The 25,115-nt window shown below is 36.2% G+C and overlaps 1 protein-coding gene across 1 annotated transcript in view; it reads left to right on the top strand.

Annotated features, from left to right (window-relative positions):
* The window catches only part of LOC106874031 (contactin), a 223,550-nt gene that overhangs the window by 162,177 nt on the left and 36,258 nt on the right, over positions 1–25,115 (top strand). Inside the window, exons 21-23 of the mRNA XM_089354118.1 lie at positions 4,403–4,492; positions 12,544–12,691; positions 15,266–15,387. Coding sequence (XP_089210244.1) covers positions 4,403–4,492; positions 12,544–12,691; positions 15,266–15,387 — 360 coding nt within the window. The remainder of the gene's footprint in view (positions 1–4,402; positions 4,493–12,543; positions 12,692–15,265; positions 15,388–25,115) is intronic.

Genomic DNA, 25,115 nt, shown 5'->3' with positions numbered 1-25,115 from the left:
GGGACGTAAACACACCATCATCGGTTGTCAAGCGATGTTCGGGGGACAAACACAGACATACAAACATATACACACATATACATATATATACGACAGGCTTCTTTCAGTTTCCGTCTTCCAAATCCACTCACAAGGCTTTGGTCGGCCCGAGGCTATAGTAGAAGATACTTACCTAAGGTGCCACGCAGTGGGAATGAACCCGGAACCATGTGGTTGGTAAGCAAGCTACTTAAGCAAGCTACTTACCACACAGCCACTCCTGCGCCTATTAGAGACGAATCCCAATTAACAATACGAAGTTTATTTTTTAGAGAAGAAAAACTTCCAAAATTTATTGCATGTATGGTTGTTCATGTTCAAATGAAATTTAAAGGATATTAAATTTCACATTTTCATCTTAATATATTGAGAAAACATTGTTTCGATTCGTCTGACAATAGAATATGTATATGTTGAAGGGATGTCTTTCAGGATTCATAAATACGCAAAAAAAAAAGTCTAGGTGTATGTTGAGGTCTGGAGTTTTTACCACAAATATTCCCCGATTCCGGATCAATGAAACACTGATTACGGATAAAATACGATAAAAAGGAATTTCCGCATTTCATTGATCTAGAGACTAGCGATGACCTTCAAGATTACCATCAAAATAATATATTACATTTCATTTGTTTTTTTTCTTTTGTTTTTTTTTTTTTGGAAAAGAATTTCTACAGCGTCGCACTTCCGGGACGTGAGTACAAACATAATAGCACAACATTTTTGGGAAGTCATTTTCTGTAATGGTATCAGAAGTTTTGTACGTTTCGTTTCTTTCTTTGTTTTCTCTTTATATGTAAATTTGATTCATGAGGTATTTTTTTTTTTTTTTGTATTTTGTCCATATAAGTTTCTGTTCAGTCTATTTCAATCACTTCTAATACTATATCTAACTTGACATTAGTGGTATTAATGGATTTTCTGTCAGCAGATTTGACATAGTGCATATTATTAACTCCAATCTCATATCAATTCCTCTAGTACACCAGTATCACACCTGTGGTTTTTCTAGCGCTTTACCATCTAATGTTTACAACTTGAGGTGGTCTAGACGAGAGAAGAATACACCTACATATCTTCCCATATAATTTGTCTCCAACTTCAGTTTTATGTAGGATGCTGCCTATAGATTGTTTGTGCCAGGCCGTAAGGGGGTGGGGGAAAGGAAGTCCTCTTCGAATATCCTTTATTAACAGAGTAATATACAATGGGTAGTTTAGAAGAGATTAGATTTATTTTTTTCCCTCTTTTGTCAGAAAATGCAAAATTGTTTGCCAGAAATTGCATCTAATATATGTATATGTATATTACTGGCAATGCCTACTCGTGGTAAACTTGTCCAGGTTCCATGTGATGGCAACAGTGTTAAAAGCATTCTTGTAGTAAATCCATACCGTTCATAAGCCCTTATTAATCTTTCTGTAGACTTCGGCTATAGATTTGTTGTTCAGAAATAGAGGTTTACTGTAATATAAGTCTGTAGTAAACCTTTTTCCACCGTGAATTTTTTAAACCATATACATACATATATATATATATATATATATATATATATATATATATATATATATATATATATATATATATATATATATATATATATATATATGTATATATATGCATGTATGTATGATGGCATGTATGTACGTATGTGAGTATATGTATGCATTATGTATTATGTATGTATGTGCGTACGTACGTATGTATGAATGTATGTATGTATGAATGTATCTATGTTTGTATGCAGGTATGTATGCCTGTATGTATTATCAGTCAAGTTATTGTAGTTAAGGATTTGCAATCTATGGGATGGTAGATTATGTGTCTCAAGGCTGTAAAGTATTTTTGCTGTTTATCTAATCTTCGGAATGTTTTCCATTAACGAGCCAATCGCAAATTAGTTCATTCCATATGTTATCAAACATTTTTGATCGAATATTATGAGTGGTTGCCTAAAATATGTAAAAACAGAAGTTTGAGATTTTTTTAGTGCCATCTTATCACTTATAACTGGTGCCTTGAAATAGTCCGTTTCTGTAACAACTGTGGTAACTCTTGTCTTGATTGGCAGAGCTGTCCAGGTTTGCATGCATGTGCGCATGTCCATGGACGTGTGTGCATGTGTGTGCATGTGTGTGTACGTATATCGTTGAACATACGAGAGGGTGCTAAAAGGTTCTTGGTATTGTAAAAGGCCGGGTTCGAGGACCAACCTTCCGAGTTCTTTTACATGGCTAACAAAAAGTGAAGAACCACTGCTATAAGTGTGTGAATCTGAGGAGGGAAGATGTTGAATAAAATCATAATTAACTGATTGTGTTTTTTTTTCTTTTACCCAATACCAGGAACTTTTATGCACTTTCTCGTATGAATATGACGGAGTAGAGCCAACTTACACCATTTGACATTAAATAATGAATATGATAAAATTTCGTTACAATCTGCAAAACATAATGATAAATGTAAAGCAAATTCAAATATCTAAGTGACTCTCATCAGTTAAAACTTATCTATACAAGCGCAGACGTGGCTGTGTGGTAAAAAGTTTGCTTCCCAACCACATGGTTCTAGGTTCAATCCCACTGCGTGGCAACTTGGTTGAATGTCTCCTACTATAGCCTCGGGCAGGCCAAAGCCTTGTGAGTGGATTTGGTAGACGGAAGCTGAAAGACGCCCGGTGCATATATATACATATATATATATATATATATATATATATATATATATATATATATATATATATATGTGTGTGTGTGTGTGTGTGTGTGTGTGTGTGTATCGGCGTGTGTCTTTAAGTTTGTCCCCCTACCATCGATTGGCAACCGATGTTGGTGTATTTACATACCCGTAACCTAGGCTTAGGAAGAATAAGCCCTGGGGTCGATTTCTCCGACTAAAACCTTTTACTGTGGTGCTCCAGCATGGCTGCAGTCAAATGACTGAAACAAGTAAAAGAATAAAAAATACAAGAATATATTAAACAATCTGTCAGGTAACATGAATAAAATTTCTGCAATATGTACAGGGTGTTCAAAAAGTCTCTCCGTAGTAAGTATTTTATTGCAAAATAAATATTTATAAGATGGTATAAGACTACAAAAGAATATATTAGACTTTACAACACTTGAAAAACCTTTAAAAGTGGTGTTGAAAGTGTCGTCCTTCATTTTCAATATATAAGTTGACTCTTCTACATGTTTTGAAATAGACCTTGGAGAGCCTGACGCGGTATGGATCGTGTGAAGGTTACGTTTGCGTCTTTTAGCTCATCAATTGTTTTCGGGCGATTCTTGTACACTGATCCCTTACGTGCTCCCCAGAAAAAAGTTTGGCGGTGTTAATCAGGTGATCTTGGTGACCAAAGTCCCTTCGAAATAATCCGTTCACCGACAAATTCTTGAAGTGGCGTCATGGTGATGCGTGAAGTATGTGCTGTAACTCCATCTTGCTGAAAGTATGCACTAATATTTTTATTTTCAGTGAGTTGGCCTACAAATGGATAGACAATATTTAAGCAATATCTTTCGGTGTTGATGGTGTGTTCAAAACATATCGGTCCCATAATACGCTCTCTCGAAATTGCTATTCATACTCTAACTTTTTCGGGATGCAGAGGTTGCTCATGCGTCGCGTGTGGACTCTCAATGCTCCATAACCTTGTGTTTTGCGAATTTATGTGCCCCAACAGATGAAACCAAGCCTCATCGGTGTAAAAACACCTATCAGGCACTTCTATGCCTTTTCGGCAACAAAGGTTTGGAACAAATGACAATAATGGAGCTTGTAGCATGATCCGTAGTGTTCAATTCTTGTATGGCCAGTACTTTGTATGGAAAGAAATTCAATTTCTTTTTTACTGTCGTGTGAGCTCTTCCTGGGCTGATTTCCTTTTCCTATGACAGTTTGACAGTTTGCGTAAGGACGTTGACAGGCTTATTTGAAATATTGGAAAGGTGTTTCGTCTGAAAGAACAGTAGGCCTACCGCTTCATGCTCCGTCTTCCACTGAGCCTATGTTTCTAAATTTTCTTATCAAATCCTGCACAGTGTCACGATGTGGAACAGTATTTGGAAAAGTTTCACTGAACTTCTGTTTCACAGTATCTGTGTATTTGTTTCCAGCTCGAAACACCCATTCAACTAAAAACATACGTTCTTCAATGGTTAGCATGTCGACCTGCTGAAGGGTACACAAAGACTGAGGGACAATTGCTGACACCTGGCTGCCTACACAGTGATAGCCCAGTCGCGCTTGCGCAGGATGAAAGAAGTTCACTGCGGAGAGACGTTTTGAACACCCTATATAAGCAGAACAAAAAGGTAAATTTTCTATTCCGCAATGACAAACTACTTTTCTTTTACAGGCTCTCTTACCCACTGAACAAGGTGGCAAAGGAATAGGCTACAATGTGTATTCGCGACGAATGAGTGACAAATATCTTCGATGGAAAAAGGTAGGTACCTCTATAAATATGCATAAGTGGGGGTGTTGTAAGAAGCTTGATTTTCCACCACATGATTCCGGTTTCAGTGCTTTTGCTTGGCACCTTGGGCAAGTGTCTCCTACTATAGCCTCGGACCGACCAAAGCCTTGTGAATGGATTTGGTAGACTGAAACAAGTAAAAGATAAAAGATATAGATATAAATGAAACACGCATACACACACATATACATATACACATATATTGTGTGTATAAAAGAGTAGTTTAAAATATGGACTCAGAGTATCTTGAGCCTATCACGGTAAGTTCTTCGTACGGACTCGGCTAGCAGTCCGCGTAGTAATCCATTACAAAGAAGTTTAATGCGAAGTGAGGTGAACTGCTCATGCAACCATGATAGTTTGGCCATCTGATGACTAACTTTATTTGCATTAATTTGTAAACATACAATTGTATCGTATAACGCTGAACATATATTAACGCAAATATGTAAGTATAGTTTCTTGCATACCGAAACTAATATTACAGAAAAATGTTGCGAAACAACTGTAAACCGATGGTAGTCACATGATTAAATAAATCTATATTCATCTTTCATACCACTTAACTTTATGCTTTACACACACTCACACATACACCCATTCACACGCACGCGAGGGCACATATACACACATAAGCGCGCGCACACACACTCACACACATAAATATACGTATATATGTAAGCACAGAGACTACAGGTCTTCAATATACTCTCAGCTTTAATTAGGAAGTTAAGCCTACATATTACCTTGAAGGATTGCTTTATTTGCATCAATATTGTCCAGATAAGATATACAGTTTGCAGCTAGAGGGAAAAGGTAGTAGGGTGTAGACTTACATTTCCTAAAGTGTAAAAATTTGTCTACAGATTCAAGGATATATGCACGTGCCCTGCACGAACACTTGAGAATGAATGAAACTGAAAATAGGTGGATAAAGAAAAGAATGCATGGACTTTTCATAGGAATGTTGAAGCTAAGACAGACAGAGAAAAAAATGGCTATAGATGTCTAAAAGTGATTTAAAACCGGAACGGAGGCTTTAATCTGTGCTACCCGAGAACAAGCACTATGAACGAATTACATCAACTACAGTATGGACAACACATCAGAAAGTGACAAATGCAGAATTTGTAGACAAAATGGTGAAACGTTATGGCATATTACCAGTCAATGTACGCTACTAGCCCAGAAAAAATATAAGAGACGTCATGACAATATAGCAAGGATTGTCCATTGGACACCTTGCAACAAATATGGACTTGACAGAGCAAAAACGTGGGGCGAAGAAGGAAAACTCCCTCAAGCTAGATATTCCTGAAAGGAAACTGAAATAAGTATGGGAATTCAAGAACGGTAGGAAATGCAACAAAACGGGCAGATGGAAAGAAATGAAATTGCAAGACCCAGTCATACAATAAATTGAAGATGTTAGAACAATACTGGCTAAAGCCGACAAAACGAAACCTGAAACGAGAGATCGAAGCGCTGAGTATAGCTGATCAGGAACACACCGTTAAGACGAAGCTAATAAAGGCAAAGACCGACAAAACACAGTCAGGCAAAGAATATAGAATATTGTCGAGAAGGAAAAGAAACCACCAGTCACCCCTTGGGCGAGTGTAGTAAGCTAGCACAAAAAAGTATAAACGCGAACATGATTGTGTAGGTAAACGAATGCATTGGGACATCAACCGAGTGTGTGGTTTCGAAATAACAAGAAAGTGATATGAGCAGGAACCGGAGGCTATAATAGAGAATAAAAAATACAAGATCGTATGAGACATCTCCATAATGACTCACTATGCTATTGAAGTAAGACCAGATATGATTATATAGAACAAAATAAAGAAACAGTGTAAGATCATAGACTTTGCCATTCTCTATGATAATAGAGTCGATAACAAATGAATTGAATAAAAATGAGAAATACCAGGACCGAGCTTGAGAGCTGGAGTGAATATGGAAGATTAAAATAGCATTTATTCCTGTGGCAATTGATGTACTTGTCACGGCACCCAAACTGCTACCTAAAAAAACTGAAAGAGTTTGGAATTGAAATTCGCATTGTCGAGTAGCAGAAAAATACCAAAGGTGGCGAGCTGACAGATTCGTTAGCACGCAGGACAAAATGCGTAGCGGTATTTCGTCCGTTTTCATGTTCTGAGTTGTGCCAATATATTCAAAGGGATTTATTATCCTCAGTGTTATATTTGCAAAAGTCTGGAAGGGTTTAAATGATCCTAATATGTAACCGTATTGGAAGCCAATAGATTAAATATGAATGTAATGTATAATAAATATGTAGTTGAAAATATATTTTTAAAATTGTTGGTTTAGATATCAATTTAAGTTAGGTGCCATTTGTTCGGTTTATTTTAAATATTAAAATATTATGTTAAATGCAGCGATTGTTTTAAAATCTTTCATCAATTTACAAAGCAAAATCTTTAATTTATCCAGGTTATAAGACTATTTCGTTTTTGTTTTATATAATTTTTCATACAAATGTTTTATATATGATACATAATTTTCTTATACTTTATAATAAGATTTTCGTTATACTACTTCAAGAGGAATACCATGTCTTAAAATGTATACGCTAAGATAGTATCGTGGCTTATTTCAATTGGGTTTGAAACATAACAGTCCTTTTAAATCTACCATGTGAAATAAGAATGGCATTAATTTAATTATATACGTAGTAAGAGGGCCCATATAAAGCCGCTATAATAAGGAAAAAAGATACGTATATCTATTTTTAACACCTCCCTCTACACTTGAATTTAAAAGATTATCGCTGTATGAATTGTTCTTGGAGAAAAATTTCTGTTAGAAACTACGTGTGAAGGCGCATGAAAACTCAACTAAACACCACAAGGTATTTTTATTGGTTCTCTAACGAACCTTCCATCTATCTCACTTGTAACTAGACTACAACTACATGAGGTAGCCTTAAAGTGATTGTGCACAGACAAGCAGCCAAATCCATTAAAATGGAGGTTATCTAGTTATACAGAATTCCACCGTGGAGTTGAGTGGACAAGAAATTCATATTTTACACACCTCTTTACATAATACCACAGTCAATGTAAAAAAAGTTTAATGTACAGAACACTACAAATACTAAGTGTTATTTACATACTCATATGTTAAATGGATTGTATCATAGCATTCTAAATGTAAGTATGAATCTTCTGAAAAACTTTCTCGTTATAAAAGGGTTAATTCTAAGATTGCTTTAGTTACTCTTCATAAACAGGATGTAAGAGAGGACATTTATGTAAAAATTCCTTCTCATAGGATATTGAAGAAACCACGACGTTGTAACACAAAATATTAAGTGTGTACTTCTTAGAAGAAAATACTAAACCTAAAGTAATTTATTATCATTATCATGAAAAATCTATAATTCTAAAACAAAATATGAGGGAGAGTAATAAGATAATGAGTCAACTAACATAAAACAGAACTTTCTTCGTGTGCTTTAACAATGGTATTCATATAATCAGATAACTGCTTATGCTTACACCGAGAATGGAAAACATCAATATATACGATATACTAGTGTACGTATATGCATATATATGTGTGCGTCTGTGCCTGTATCTGTTTCCCTGTGCGTGCCTATGTACATGCATTCATTCATATAATCATTAATTTTTATATATCTTTTCTAATACATTATGCACTCTAATTAGTGTTTTAAGTTTTCTTTATATTGGTTTTATATACGTAATGTGTGTACTTATATGTACTTATATGCACACATAGTGTATTTTTTTTCTTCTATATGTAGAGGCACTGACATGTCAAAAAATAAACCCAACTTCTGCGTGTCGTAAAGGGCGACTAAAAGAGGTTGAGGCACGTGTTACACTCGGACATAGTAAAATCTTCATTAGTAACGAGTACACAAACAGATCCATGGGTTGGTGGGTTGTCGCCTGAGTAGTACAAAGGTGTCCATCCTCTAGGAGTAAGGAATCACTAATAAATGGTGGATGTAGCAACGCACTGTTTCAGCGAATGCTCCCATGGTACTACTACTACTACTACTACTACTACTACTACTACAACTACTACTATAGAAATATACAAGTGTCAGATATATTCTTGTGTTAAATGAGAGTAGAATATGATAGAGTAAACATGGCTTATTTTTCCTAAACATAGTTTCGCTTAATGGGTTATGCAATCATGATTCCAAGCAGAAGGGAAGTGATTGTTAATGAAGTGAGTATGAGTAGTCATGTTTTAAAAGTTCGCTAAATCCGCTGACACTCATAATCGAAAGATCAATTGATCGGATACGTGGTTTAGATTTAGATAAGAATTCCATGTTTAATCTGCACATAAATTAATATATATGTATATGTATATATATATATATATATATATATATATATATATATATATATATATATATATATATATATATATATATATAATTTTGCTTAAAAGAGTTCCAACACTGTCTGTTTTTTATGTTTTATTTATATTCCTGCAGAACTAATGTGGGGTATAGAATATGGAATATACAATATATAATATGATATACAATATACAATATAAAATAAAATAAAATAAAAATGGATGGCACCATGAAAGAAAGTATTGAATGTAGATGAAATATTGAGTGTTCAATATAAAGGATCAAATATATAAATATATAAATATAAATATATATATATATAAAGGCGACTCGAGTTTCAGGGCTATTTCCCTTCGTCATGGCCGATATATATATATATATATATAATACAGACGCATACCCACGCGCACAGTATGTGTTTGTATTGGTACGCGCGCTCGTGTGTATGTATGTATGTATGTGTGTGTGTGTGTGTGTGTGTGTGTGTGTGTCTGTGTCTGTGTCTATGTGCACGTGTGTGTGTGTGTGTGCGTCTGTGTCTGTGTGCATGTGTGTATATGCATATAACAAGTTCGGTTAAGTCGGTTGCCCTTAGAGCTAATGAAACATGAGCCTGTTGGTAAAATCCAGGAACCTGTTATCATTCTTCAATGTCACCATGTACTATTATATCACATTCCCACTTTCACAAAGTAGCTGCAGATTATCATTTCATATACATAAGCAGTATGATTTCGAACAACTTTACACTGGTCAAGGAAATTCTAAATTCCCATCGGTCAGACCATATATATTTGAGCTGCTCAAAGTGAGTATTTTTCAACAAATCATTTCAGTTTGTACATTAAGGTTTCGGTACTTTGCAATGTGTGTCCACTCTTTTGTCTGATTTTTATAAAGGGGCATATATGATAAGCATACTATGACCAATGAAGCCGTTAACATCAAATGTCAGCAAAAGATTTACTGAGGTAATTGGAGGGATTAGACTGCGCACACAGTAGTTTTCCATCGCGACGTCTCGTGGCTTGGTGATTAGGGTATTCGGCTTAGTGGTTAGGATAATCGGATCCGTGAGAAAGGCACTTTATTTCACAGTGCTCCAATCCACTCAACTGTCAAAAATATGTAGTACCTGTATTTCAAGAGGCCAACCATGTCACAATCTGTGTCACGCTGAATCTCCATGACAACTACATTAACAGTATACGTGTCTGTGGAGTGCTCAGCCACTTGCACGTTAATTTCACGAGTAGGCTGTTCCATTGATCGGATCATTTGGAACCCTTATCGTTGTAATCGATCGAGTGCCAGTAGGTTCCCCATCGAACCAATTCTAAAATGATTAAATCCTCTTTTTACAATTGTCAACGGAGGGAGCTGTGTTTGTTTTCCAGGGACAAGTATAAGGTCCTGCTCAGGATATAACTATATAGAAGCAGGCTTTATTTTATAGTGGTAATATAAAGAATAAAAATGACAAATAAGAAGCTTATAAGGACCTACACTGTGCTTTATCGTATTCCGAAGCAAAACGTACTTGTCCATCATCTCTACGTTGAGAAAGCTAAATCTGCTTTGTAGACGTCCAAAATATATTCACTCACGAATTTTATCCCCCAATAAAGTAAAATTTTGTCGTAAAACATAGAACAAACCAATACATTTGACTACTGTGTATCGCCGGTAAAGCAAAGATTGATCACTTTCCAAGAGAGAATTATTTATAGCAAAGGAGACATGTAATATGTTCGACTTAGTATAGAATTTCTTATTCGGATTTTTAAGTTTATGTTGGCATCAGTAATTTCTTTCTCAGAAATGGAAATTAATTTGCCTTAATTTACATTCTAATATTCATATATGCAAATCATACAGTCTTTGTTGTATTTGTGCGTCATTTTGTTATGTAAATACCGATGCCATTAAGATATTACAGCTATGAAATATATCCTTGGAATAGAAGAATAGGCTTCGAAGAAGGTATATACATAAGAGTTACAAATAAAACTTTTTTCATACGTGTCATTTTGAATTTTCTATATGAAAGCGAAGTCATTTTCTTTGTAATTATTTAGCCAGAAACATGAAACAACAAATTATTAGTTGTGCAACACGAAATTTTAAATCTTATAAATTATTGTAAAGATTGTATAGAAAATGCAGTGAATTGATAGAAGCATCGTGTCGATAAAAATGCTAAGCTTAACTTTGAGCGTACGTTTGTGTTCTAACTATCATTTATGCGACAAAAATAAGTTTATTATTAGTTAAGAAATTATGGCGGCGAGCTGGCAGAATCATTAGCGAGCTGGACGAAATGTTTAGCGGTATTTCGCTGCGTTCTGAGTTCAAATTCCGCTGAAGTCGACTTTGCCTTTCATCCCTTTCAGGGTCGATAAACTAAGTACCAATTGATCACAGGGGTTGATATAACCGACTAGTCCCCTTCCCCAAACTTTCAGGCCTTGTGCCTATAGTAGATAGGATTATTACATAGGAAATTAGTATGCCTCGTAACACAGTGATTCCGGAAGAGAAATTGTCCAGTAGAAAACGGGTAAAGTTTTTGGCGGAGATCATCGTATTTCTACTGAAGATAAAAGGTGGATTTCATTAGATCTCATAATACATCACTCTATATTTGGTGATTAACAACTTAAGTCAATCCTCAGCAATCTATGGAAAATAAATCAATATCTAGCCAATTATATATTCCATTTAATGACTCATTAACTTTTTACAAATTAAACCTTTTTCTATCATTAGTATTGCGAGAAATTCCTTTAAAATTCGATGTGAAGGAAGGAATAACGTAAATAAGTTTTCAATATTCATTGCTTTCTTTCCATTTCTACGATATTTATATAAATTTATATAAATTGTTTTAAAAATTCACGATTTCGTAATCCTTATTCAGCTAAACGTTGTCAATATACCTTTTTATATAGATAGATATACCTCTTCAACATATGCCTTGTCATTTCGTAGGATCCCTTTTTACAACTCTTGCCAAATTTGATATAAAAATTTGTAATTATGGTTGAATTAATATAGTTTGTGATTGAATTATTTCGTTAATAACATTTTAATAGTTTTGTAACAGAGAAAACATTCAACAGAACTTCGTGTCAAACATTAGTTAATAAACAAATCTAGCTTCAAACTGCGTCTCTAGTACATGTTTAAAGTTAATCCTTAGAAGTTTGTTGACAACTCAACCTGTAATCTTATTATCTTTATTCGAAACAAAGATGATGATGACGATGATGATGATGATGATGATGATAATTTCAGGCATTTCAGAAATTGCTTCATATGTGTTTCGATGGTTCTTGCTGGGGTTTAGTTAACTTTGGGTTAGTTAAAGCAGTGATAACATTGTTTGGTTTAAGATATTCTTTATTTAATTACATAAGATGGAAATATTCAGCGTTGAGAACTATCTCATTTTAGATTAAAAAATAGAAAACTCCCTTGTGAAACCAATTATATTTTTTAACTGTTATATGCTAAATTATATCAGTTTATATTTAAAACTATAAATTTTATTTTAAACTAAAAGAAACATAAAAAGCGTTTGTCTTTTAGAGAAAAGTTTGTAAGTTTCACGTATTATCTAAGTGTTTTGTTTATGTGTTTCTTGCAGCACGTCATACATAAGGATGCAGATGAATTGTTTCTCTTAGTTGGAGCACACAACTTCTACGTTAAATATGAAGTCAAAGTACAAGCATTCAACTTGTTTGGGGATGGACCGAATTCTACAGTTGCAGAAGTTTACTCTGCTGAAGGAAGTGCGTATCTAAATTTGATAATTTCTCCCCTCAATTTAACTTCCATACAATTACTGCCATAAAGCTGATAAATGAAATCATAGAAATACTTCTGTGATATCTAAGAAAATTTGATTAACACTTCTCATAATCTGTCAATTTAAAGTTTGTATGTTTACCGAATCCACTTCCTTATCCTCAACATTCAATTGGAATAGTAAATTAACGATAATTTATCTTACAAAATACCTCAAAAATACCTTTAGTTGTTTGTGGTTTTATTTGTTGTATTTTTAATACAAATTTGACATTTAATCATTTACGTCAATTCTGGGGAAAGAGATGGGAAAAGGTTCTTTTACCTTACGACCGCATAGATAATTTTCTTAGACTTTGATCAGAATCCAATACAAGTAAAACTTGTAAGAATTAAATTAAAACTTCTTCAATGTTATTTTAAAGAAGTTTATAATCAACTTTTAAAAGTATTCGGTAATTTTAAAAACAGAAATATGCCGGAAAAACTATATTTCTGCATTTTCTAAAGTAATGATTTAACTTTACTAAAATCTCCGTAAAAATATATGAAATGATTTAGATGATGTGATGTTCACCTTTTGCCAAGGATATTAGTGGTGTAATTGTAACGAATTATTTCCATCTCGCCTGACAGTCACCATTGCGTTTTGTCTTAAATACTGTCAAACAATGTGTAATGAAGAGGTTTAAATTTAATAAAATATAATAGGAACTTGCACGTCTGTCTGTATGTCAAATCATACTTCATTCTGCTATAAGATGCTAGAGAGAGCATCTAATATAGAAAATAGATTTTGTGTAAACATTAAAACTGCCAGTTTCACTTTTGAAACTTTTAGAAATTAAAATTTTATTGCTTTAAGTTGCCTCAAAGTTTGGCACAAACCCAGAAATTTGGAGGCATTAGTCGATTACATTCTCCCTAATACTTGACTAGTGCTTATTCTATCGACCCTCAATGGATAGTATAGAAAAGTTGGCCTGGGCGAGATTTGAGCCAAGTACGTAAAGAGCCGTATGAAATGCAGTTAAATATTTTCATGACGTTATAACTATTCTGCCAGCTCACCTCTATTAAAAGACATTACTGGCTGCCAATAAGAATCAAGTAGATCAATTATTGCCTGTTCGTAAACTTTAAGAATTATGAACAATGATAAAAGATTATTAAAAATTATTATCTTTATAATTCCCTTAAATAACTTTAAAATTACGACAAAGAACTTCCAAACTTTATATAATCCAAATTTAAATCATGTCGTATATTAGTTCTATTACATTAACATAAGCGAACAGGATAAGAGCATAATCGTCCCGATATCGCAATGATTAGAAACAAAAGTATTGTTTCAAACGGCAATTTAAATTTGTGTATCTTCAAAGTCAAATGATGTATAAAATTATTGCATTGCTCTCTAATGCACATTTATGTTATACTGATACCAAATGATTTAGGAACATGTAGAGCAACATATATGGATCATGGATATACTTGATTTTAAGGTAGTTTCTTAGATATATCTTGTAAAATTTAATTGATTGCCTTTATATTCAGTCCTAACCTTTCAGTGAGTTGGTCTATAAACTTTTTTGATGCTCAATTATATGAAAATATCAATGAAGATAAGTTCATTAAGAAACCTGCTATATGTATCTATATATGCGTTGGGGGTGTCTTTGTGATTGTCACCTATCACCGCCTAACGGGCAGTCATAGCTCATTTACGTTCCTGTAACTTTGCAGTCTGAAAAGACAGAGTGATGAAATAAATCTCAGGTTTTAAAAAACACCGAATACGTGGATCAAATTTTTCGACTAAACACTTAAACACTTCGAGGCGGTGCCCCAACATGCCCGGACTCCAATAAGTGCAGCAAGTGCCAAAATTTAAAACTAATTTTACTAAACCTGTTGCTTTACTGGCCAGATCGCATGTTACTAATTCAAGTAGGAGGTTAAAAAAGAATCTTTCGTGCGACTGAGTCCCTGCAAAAACTTAATTTCCATTAATTGACAAAATTGTTTAGTAGTTAGAGCTGCTCACTTCTAAATACGTACGCAATTCTGTGACGTGTATCTTTCTCCTGCACACTCCGCAGCATTTAGCTATGCCCCTCTTCATTCTCAGTTAAAACTTCACTGAGGTTGGGAAAATAAATCGGTGCTCTACAACTGTTTGATATACCATAATTGGTTAGCTTCATTTCGTCCGGCCTTACGTTCTGAATTCAACTTCCGCCAAGAACGATTTCGCCTCTCATTCTTTCGGGGTCGATAAAATAAGTATCAGTTGAACACTGGGGTAAATGCAATTGACCTAGCCCCTTTTGTGAAATTGCTGGCCTTGTGCCAAAATTTGAAACTAATACTATAAAATATTCTCTTTAGCGAGGAGTCTTTGTTACTATTAATCAAATGTTCCTTTTACGATTAAACATTGAAATAATAGAAATTATTGTTATAGTGTTTGAACAGATTTTTAACTATTACGAGAAAGAGAATATGTAGATAAAACATGATGACAAAGCTATTATAGAATAAATTTCCATTTTTAGTGCCTACCGTGGTTCCAGAAAATGTTAACGTGGTTACATACAATGGTACTGCTGTTACTGTATTGTGGACCCCAGTGCCTGATACGCATGAAGACATGAAAGGAGTTGTCCAAGGATACCAAGTAAGTATAAATACTCCAATATAAATGTGTCTCTTTAACAAAATATTGGCTTCAAATTTTGGCACAAGGCCAGAAATTTCGGGGAAGGGCGTAAGCCGTTTACGTCGACCCTAGCGATCAACTGGCACTTATTTTACTGATCACGAAAGGATGAAAGGCAAAATCGACTTGGGTAGAATTTAAATTCCGAATGTAAAGACGGATGAAATGCTACTAGGCATTTTGCTCGGCGTGCTAACGATTCTACCAGCTCGCCGCCTTTTCACACGAACAAAAATATTAACAACAGTAGCTTTTATTTCAGTTAATTTCAAATGATTTGATCATATGATTTTGTTTCTTTGAATAAAGTTTGATACTCGCGTTGAAACAAACAAAAGAAATAAATGAAATAATTATGTATTTATCGTTATTGTAGATCGTGTTTCGATAAAATAATTTTCCATTTTCAAATTCTCTTTGATACAGTCAATAAAATAATTGGAAAGAAGGTGAAAATATTCCGCTTTGAACTGGAAAAAACTCGCATTTCACATCTATTTGATATCAGTAGGTTATTTGAAAATAAGCAGAGAAAATTGTAAACTGAAAATAACGAATATTATGTTAATCATTTTAGGATTTCGCAATTAAATATTGAAATATAATTTACAAAAATAGGTTCCAATTCTGTAATCTTACAATCATTTCATATTTTCTAACACACACATATAAGGATATTTGTGCATGGACACCATCAATATTGCCTTCTCTTTCCTTCTTCTCGTTCTCATCCTTATCTTCATCCTTATCTTCATCCTTCCCACTTCACCATCAAGATGTTCATGATCATCAGTTTCATAAACATCAACATGTTTTCAAAACAAAATTTAGTTTTGACTCTCTATCCATAACAAACTTATCAACTAGATCTCTCCGTTTGATGTTTCCGCATCAAGTATTAGCAACAGAATTGAAAAGAAATCTGCAGAAAGTGTATTATATATTTCAAACAGATCGTTCGTCTTGTCGAATTTAACAAATATTGTATCTGCTTTCCTTTTATTTCACCTAGTTTAGCTGTTGGATGTTGCGGGAAACCATTGTTGAAATTTTTAATTTTCATATTTATTTTAACAGATAGAGGTCTTCAAGTAAGACAAGTAATATATTCAAGGTTGTTGTTGTTGTTTTTCACTGGATTTAAATCCGATCCTGATATTAATGCTAGAGGTATTCTGAGATTTATAAAAGTTTTCGCACCATCGAATTAGTCTTGTGAAATTTTCTGTCCTCCATGAAACCACTTGAAGATTTTTACTTATTCGAACTGAAATGCCAATTGTCTTTACTGCATTGTATAATATTGCAGTCATTGTATAATATTGAGTTGGATAAATCAGAAGGAAGATGAACAATATACCAAAAGGCATATATGTGATCTAAATTCTGACTAATTCCTTATATTTTCCAAGCATTAACTGAATAAATCACTAAACTATGTGCATGGAAAATCGAACAACACTAATCATATTTTAAGAATCTAGCATAATAATGAAAATCTCTCTTAGTCTCTCTGTTAAAAAGTATATCTTTGCAGAATGTTTCTAACATTATTATGAAAGCCGACTTAGAAACTAGCTTAAGGATGTCTCATATGTTTGTTGTACATGTAAACATATGAGGCATAATAAGAAAGGAAACAGCAATTTCTTCAATAACTTTCAATATAATTGTTGCTAAGCCAGTCGCAAAAACTAAAATACAAAGGAAACACATTTCATAAATTTCCTACAAAAAATATCCCTCTAGAATATTTTTCATCTTCAACAACTAACATTGACTAAAATCCACTAATCTATACACGATCTTATCTGCGAACCAATGTAATTATATTAATTCTTATATTTGCCTCTTAGATTCAAATCTCAGAGTTACGGACACAGGTAATTAATGGTTTCAAATTTTGTCACAAGGGTAGCAATTTTGGAGGAGAGGATGAGTCGATTACATCGACCCTAGTGTTTCACCAGTACTTAATTTCTCGACCTCGGCGGAATTTGAACTCAGAACGTAAAGACGGACACAATTCCGCTAAGCATTTTGCCCGGCGTCCTAACGATTCTGCCAGCTCTCCGCTTTACACAGGTAATCAATAGTAAGCGCCAAGAGCAACTATGCTCACGCGAAACACAAAGATCAACTCTAATCCAAATTTTGGATTAGGTGCCAGTCCATCAGCTTTAAGTTGCAATCATCAGTAAATTCCATGAATATGTAATTGACCTTGAGTCGTGTAAGTTGATCTTGAGTCGTATAAGTCGTGTGGTACCATATCTATGTACCACCTTATTGCTTACATTCTCAAACATATATTGAGATGACCCTCAAATTTTCATTCAATTTAACATGCTTTCTTTTGAATTCTCAACAGAAGAAAAAGTAAACTTCATTGAATAGGGAAATAAACTATAAATAAATCCGTATCTTAGAATCTTAAGGAGTACATATTATTGATAACATCATTCTGTATGTACTTTTACTCCACTTTGCTTTCAGATTTACATTATCATTCACAATATTTGTAACTTCATTTATCCCTTAATTTAATTTGATTCCAAATAAACGTTATTGTAATTTCTTCCTCATTATGAAATTTGAATTATCTTCACAAATATTTATTTCAATTTATTTGAAGATTTACATCTATAATCACAATAATTATAGCATGAGATATCCAGTAATTTAATTTAAACCCAATGAAGTATTTGCTTTATTAATTATTACTCTCTTATTACATAAACTAATTCTCTACGGATTTTATATTTCAATACATTCTGAAATGCATTTCCGCTTATAGTGTCTATAACTTCTTTTGTCCACAAATTTAACTTGAATCCAATTATAGATTGGTTTTCTTCAATTTGACTTTATCGTTGTATGGTTTGTATTTTTAGTTTTCACTTTATTATTGATATTTCTTCCAGCTACTAATTTATTAAGGCGTTTTATGTCTTCCCATTCCGATAACACTTCCAGGAAACTCTGATCATGTTTTAAAATAAGCATAGATTGAATCTGTTCTACAGATCATTAACAAGTTGTAGACAATAACAGATGGTTTGCAATATGAAGGTATTTTTTTCTGATTAAATTAACAACATTTGCAAATATATTCCTTAACATCTCCTTCAACTCATTTTTAGCATGATTCTTTAATAAATATTTCCTTGCAGTATCATTGTAAATACTTAGTGTTTTGTAGATTTCAATTAATTAATATACTGCACGTCACTTCATAATGAATTTTTTTTTCTTTGGCATTCCTGAAAATCTTGAACTTAAAGTGAAATATCTAAATAGTATATGCTCAAAACACGTTCCAATCTCATGACTTCCATTTAAACTCAGCAACTATGTCGAAAAAGATATTTAGTTTGAATCCTTGTACCATTTCAGCCTTTTCTGTATAATACAGGGTGGGCCAGAGAAGACGGACGTTTTTTTAAAAAATCTCAAAATCATTAATTTTCGCTGCAAACAAATTTTATTGCCATCAATGTGTTCGTATTGAATTAACATTTGTCAAAATCAAGTGTGGAAAATAACATCAACTGGTGTCCGTTTTCATTGATGCATTTCTGAAGGCGTTCTTGGAAGTTGGGACTCCACTCTTTCCAGCTTTGCTATATGCATAGTCCCATGGTTTCGACTGTTGCCCAATGATTAATTTGTACGGGTGGAAATGCAGGTCTTCGTGCAAAATACGCCTTCTCGATCGATTACCGAGCAGAGCAATCCGGACTCCGTATCAAAGCTTGTCTGATGCGTTTCACATTTTCCTGGGTCCGTACCGTTTGTGCATTCACCCAACGTAAGATTGTGTTATGCGGTGGAAACAGCCTGATTTCGGTGAATGTTGAAGTGCCGCCGAAACGCACGCTGAACTGCTGTGACAGACTCGTTATTCTTCACGTAACTGTCGTAGGAAGACATACGATGCTCTATCGTCCACAGTGTCATGGCTTCACCTGAAAAGAGAAGAAAATGCTAAGATACCACGGACCGAATGATACCTGTCAGACATATGTCCCCACCCCTGTTACTGAGTAATAGCCATTTCAAAAGCGTCCATCCTCTCTGCCCCATCCTCTATATACTCACCTTATTACATGCTTTGCAGTCACTACAAAAAATAAATTTAATTTTCAAATCAATGTTTGCCCTTCCCTTTTACAATAATATTTTCTTGTTATGTCCATCGTACAATATGTTCTAATGGCACTCAGTTGTGCGAACAGAGTCGTGTTTTCGAAAATATTTACAAAATTACAAAATGTTTATGAAACAACTACATCAAACCTTCGATAATAGTTATATAATTTGGTAAACAAGCATTTTTCCATTCTTCTCTTCACTCAAAATAGCTGTTTATGTCTCGTACACAAATTTTATTCGTACTCTCCTTTCGTTCATCAGTTATGATGAGCAGCTATCGTCTAGGATAGTATTCATTAGAGATAAATATTTAAATTCTGAATATCCACGCATAGAGTACGTTCGCTTTGATTGTAGTAAATATCACAACTTACCTACAAGACTATCAATTATATATATATATACACAAAGAGAGAGAGAGAGGGAGGAAGAGAGAGAGGGAGAGAGATTATTAAGGTGGCTATTCGCAATTTACAACCGAAAGGTAACAAGTATACTCGTTACTAATGTAACGGAGAGTGCTAGTGAGCACCAGCATTGCTAAAAATAAGAGTTAAGGTTACCCGAGTTTGATCCTGACTGAACTTCCCACTCTCTTAGACTTGCATTTCTTAACCACTTCCAGACCTTTCAGCACCTCTCTTCATGCACATACCAAAACTCTTCCCGGATTACTGCTAGATCTTCGTACTCTTTTGGACCCTCCGTTCTAGAGTAGGTTTGTGCATCTGTTGGTGTCTCATAGCTTTTCTTATTACTTTAACAGAAAAGATCCTGTTTCCTGTTTTCAAATGGAAAATGATGAATGGATGCAAGTTCTTATGTTCCTTATTGCATAATGAATCAGCCTGGTGCTCAACAGTATAGATAAGGTACTGTTCTGCGTAGTCCGGCTATTTTCAGTTTTAGAGTAAAGTAAATGTTCTGAAAGAGATATATATTATTAAGAAACTTCATTCAGATATCCAAACGCTATAGGAGTATAAATAACTTCCTAATATTGAAACAAAAGAATACAAACTGAAAGAAGATAAATTGCAAGGATGGTTTGATAATTTCCTAGCTAGGTTGATGTATTGCAGAAACTGAGGCTATGTACTAGATTTCTTGTAAATACATTCATGGATGGGTGTAGTCGGTGATGGTTGTCCAATTCTTTGCCTTCTCGCTACTCAGTCATCCATACTGTATATAGAAACACAGAATTATAGGAGGAGCTGCATTGAATATGTTACACAAATCCCAGTCTGAGTCCAAAATTAAAATATCCTGAACTTCAGAAAAATAAAGAGCGAGAAATTTCTTCAACGCAACATATTGTTGTGAATCCCGTACTCTTCAACAAAGTTCATGAAATCGAAGCATCTCGTAATTCTTAGAAATATATCATGATTGAATTAATTGGTTTAGTATCAGCTGAATGTTCACCGGCTCTCAACCAAGGCTAACGCCCTACCTCTAAATTTGAGACTTTATGCCTATAATAAAGAGAATGATTATTGTACTCCATGTTTTATCTACAAACACATGGATACTATAAGCAGGCTTTCATTTTTGCCATTTTATTTTTGTTTATTTTTTCATTTTTTATTTAATATTGCAGTATAATTTTGTTTTGTTGAGAGACAAATTCCGATATTCAATATAGGTGTCCCAACACAGTATAGTTAAAATGATAATCAATCAAAGGTTTTGAAAATATTTCCTATATTTGTGTACTTCGTATTTATTGAAACTAATGCAAGTAAACGGTTTTAAAATTTACATCAATGAAAGAATATTATTGCATTTAAAAATATTCAAATGAAATTCTAACAAGAAATTGGGTTTTCCAATTTTATTCAGGTGTTTCAGCTCTCAAATACATGGAGTGTATTATATGTGGCTCTCCCCTAACTTAATAAATATGTATTATATATACGTGTATATAGATACAGACAGACATGCATACAGACAGACAGGCAGACAGACAGACAGACAGACAGATAGATATCTTTTTATTATAGCCACACAGGGCTAAATACAGAAAATGGACAAATTAGAAAGTAGAGCTTTTCTTGGAGGGGGGGATAATTTCGATCAAAAGGGATCGCGGGAAGAAAAAAAAACGTGGGTGGGGGGGCGATCAATAGGGATCGTGTATCACAGTCGATGTAAAAAACGGAGAACAGATTAGGTTTATCCGTGGAGAGAACAGCCTACGGAAAAGACCACGGTCACCTCAGGCTTTTTTTAAAAAGGTACATGAAAGTAAGTACCTTCTCTCTTTTTGTCTCTTTTTGTTACAAGTCTATGCTTAAAATGGTGTCGTCTTTCATTCTTATCATTCTTGCCACATTTACCCATTTTTTATTGAAACTTTCATTCGACAACACTTTCCTCTCTATCCTCATCCTCCTTTTCAAGTGGTACTTGAAAAAGTTGACGAGGGACTGACCAGAGAGGAAAGTGTTTGTTTGTAGACCTTTCAAACGCGTCCACCACACGCATTCTTTTGCCATAGCTATCAGTGTTACAAAAACCGTTTTTCCTTCCCGTTTAAAGGAAGGTGGCGGAACAATATTTACGATAGACTCGGCTGATAAGTGGGCTCGTCCCACACGCGACAACAGCCGTTCGACGAAGGTCCACAGCTCTGAAATATCTGGACACTGCACGAGTGCGTGCAGAACGGTTTCGTCGCTCTGACCGCATCTCGGGCAGGTCGGTCCGGTGGTTTTCGAACCGTGTCTGTAGATCTTCTCTCGAACTGGTAGTGCGTCTCGATAGCATTGCCAAGCCAGGGATCTCTGGAAATTATCCATAGGCCCCGGCCCGAACGTCGTCTTGAAAAGGCGGGTTAGGAATTTCTCGTCGACACCCAGGTTTGCCCCGAGAGTGTCGTCAGACCTCCCCTCCACTAGTCCTCTATAGAACGCATTGGTCGTTTGGAAGTTGCACAAGTTTGATCCCGGACGGCAGAGCTGTTGTAGAGCTTGGCGACACTCGCGGTGCCAATCACCCAGTTTCGGTCTCTTCCTGATCCATGTTTGCAGTTCGGTGAGTGAGACGAGCTGCGGGAAGGCGTGCCTCACAAACGGCGCCCACACCTGTTCACCGTCGTCAATGAAGTTCCAGAGATGCCGCAGTCTCAGCGCATGTCTGCGCATCATTAACCACGGCATCCCCAGTCCTCCACGTAACGGTTGTTGACAGCAAATGGATCGCCTCACCATCGGAACGCCACCCTTCCACAGAAAGCGGAAAAGTATGCGTTCTAGTTTCGTGATGGTGGCATCGGGACAAGGCACGACGGTCAGGCGGTAATCGATGACTGATGCGATATACACATTAGCCACCTCCGCCCGGCCTTTTAGAGATAACTTTCTCTCGTCCCAGTTCTTATCTATTTGGAGGTCCGGACTGAACCAGACCCCGAGCAGTTTAACCGGTCCGTCCGTCCAGCGTCCCACTACGGAGTCACTGTTGGACGGTATGGGCTTGCTTCTCCAGGTGCCGAGTAACAAACCCACTGACTTTTCCGGGTTAATTTTTGCTCCTGTCACCGTTTCGTATTCTTTAAGTGTCTCGCCTAGCATCTCGACGTGCTTTTCGCTCGACACTATGACGGTGACATCGTCCGCATATGCAGACACGCTCGTCCCGCAACCCAGCTCTCGTGGGATACCCCTCAGTGTCGCCAGCTTCCGCAGTAGTGGTTCGATCGTCAATATATACAGAAGCGCCGACAGGGGACATCCCTGACGGACCGAACGCGTGATGTCGAACGGTTTTGACAGGTGACCGTTTACCCGTATTACCGATCGGATGCCGCTATACAAGGCAGCGATCCAACCGCGGAAGACGGGACCAAAGCCAGCTGCCCTGAGGACGGCCGCCAGGTATCGATGGTCGACCCTATCGAAGGCTTTAGATTGATCTAAATTGATCAGCGCCCCACCCATGCCAGGATCCTTAACTACCCTGTCCATGATGTAGCGCATGAGGTGGAGGTTGTCATGGATACTTCTGCCCGGCACGGCGCATGTTTGCGCCCTGTCGACCAGTTTATCGATGACAAGCGCCAACCTCTCGGCTATTACTTTGGCCAAAATTTTCAAATCTGCGTTGAGCAGACTGATGGGCCTGAAATTATCTATAAAATTCTCCTTGTTTGGGTCTTTCTTCAGCAATGTCACTGCACCTCGGCTCACGAAACCGGGAATTCTCCCGTTTTGTTGCCAGTTGCAGTAGACTGATGCCAAGAGGTCGCCAAACAAGTCTGGCATTTGACAATACAGCTCGTAGGGTAGACCATTCAATCCAGGTGACTTATCCCTCGCGCAGCGCGCCATAGCATCCCTTACTTCAGCAGTTGTGATGGGACCCTCACAACACTCTGCCTCTCCCGCCGAGAGCCGCGGCAGGCCGGTCAGGTAGGCAGTGAAGTCCATCCTGCGTTCCGACCCACCGCTCGCACCGAGCAGTCGAGCAAAGTGCTGTTGAAAGGCCCCACACATCCTTTCGGGTTCGAGCAGACTACATCCCTGTTCATCGATTAGAGACCGAATGGTGGCTCTGTTACCGCGTTGCGCCTCCGCCACCCGGGCTTCTCGCGCAGCTTCGATCCCTTCGTTCCTTAAGGCACGCATTTTAGCTCTGACGACGCAACCTTCGTGTTTGGCGTTGAGGTGTTGGTCGAGGGCCATCCTCGCTGCCAAAACGTTGGTTGCGCTGCCAGTTGTAAGTGCCTCTTCTAGTTTCTTAACTAAGTCTCCCTCTACTCTATTTCGATCTATCGCTAGTTCTTTACTAAACCTAATAGATTCCGATTTGATTGCCATTTTCAGGGCAAACCACCAGCGGTTGTTAACGATGGCTCCTGTTAACGCCCTCTTAATTAATTCGCTAATCCGGTTCCTGTAAACCTGTCGCGCTAAGAGCGAAGCGTTCAGTTTCCAGTAACCGGGACCCTGCCTATGTGTCTTATCTAAGTCGAGCGTACACGTCACAAACTTGTGATCTGTGTAGCTGACTATTTTAAATTGTGAACATCCTACACTATCTCGATCCGCTGTCCTACATAGAACTCTATCTAGATACGATCTCGACGATCCGACGCGGTTTGTCCAAGTCCACGTTGGCACGTTTGGATGGTCGAGTCGGAACCTGTCAGACAAATGGAAACGTCTGAGCAGGTCTTTGAGGCACTTACATCCCCTTCTACTCCTATCCACTCCCACATAGTCTATATGCGTGTCCAAGGTAGCGTTCCAGACCCCTACTAACAGTAAAGGTAGTGACGTTCCCAGGAAAACCTCTAGACGTCTAAGGAAATCCGCCCGACCCGTTAAGGATAGATAGATAGATAGATAGATAGATAGACAGATAAGTAGATAGATAGATAGACAGATAGATAGATAGATAGATAGATAGATAGATAGATAGATAGATAGATAGATAGATAGATAGAGCGACAGACAGTCAGACAGATGGACGGTCAGACAGACAGACTGACGGACGGACAGACAGACTGACGGACGGACAGACAG

This window comes from Octopus bimaculoides, chromosome 6 (assembly GCF_046866305.1).
Source record: "Octopus bimaculoides isolate indiv1 chromosome 6, ASM4686630v1, whole genome shotgun sequence".
Classification (NCBI taxonomy): domain Eukaryota; kingdom Metazoa; phylum Mollusca; class Cephalopoda; order Octopoda; family Octopodidae; genus Octopus; species Octopus bimaculoides.
This window is presented reverse-complemented; position numbering and strand designations above follow the sequence as displayed.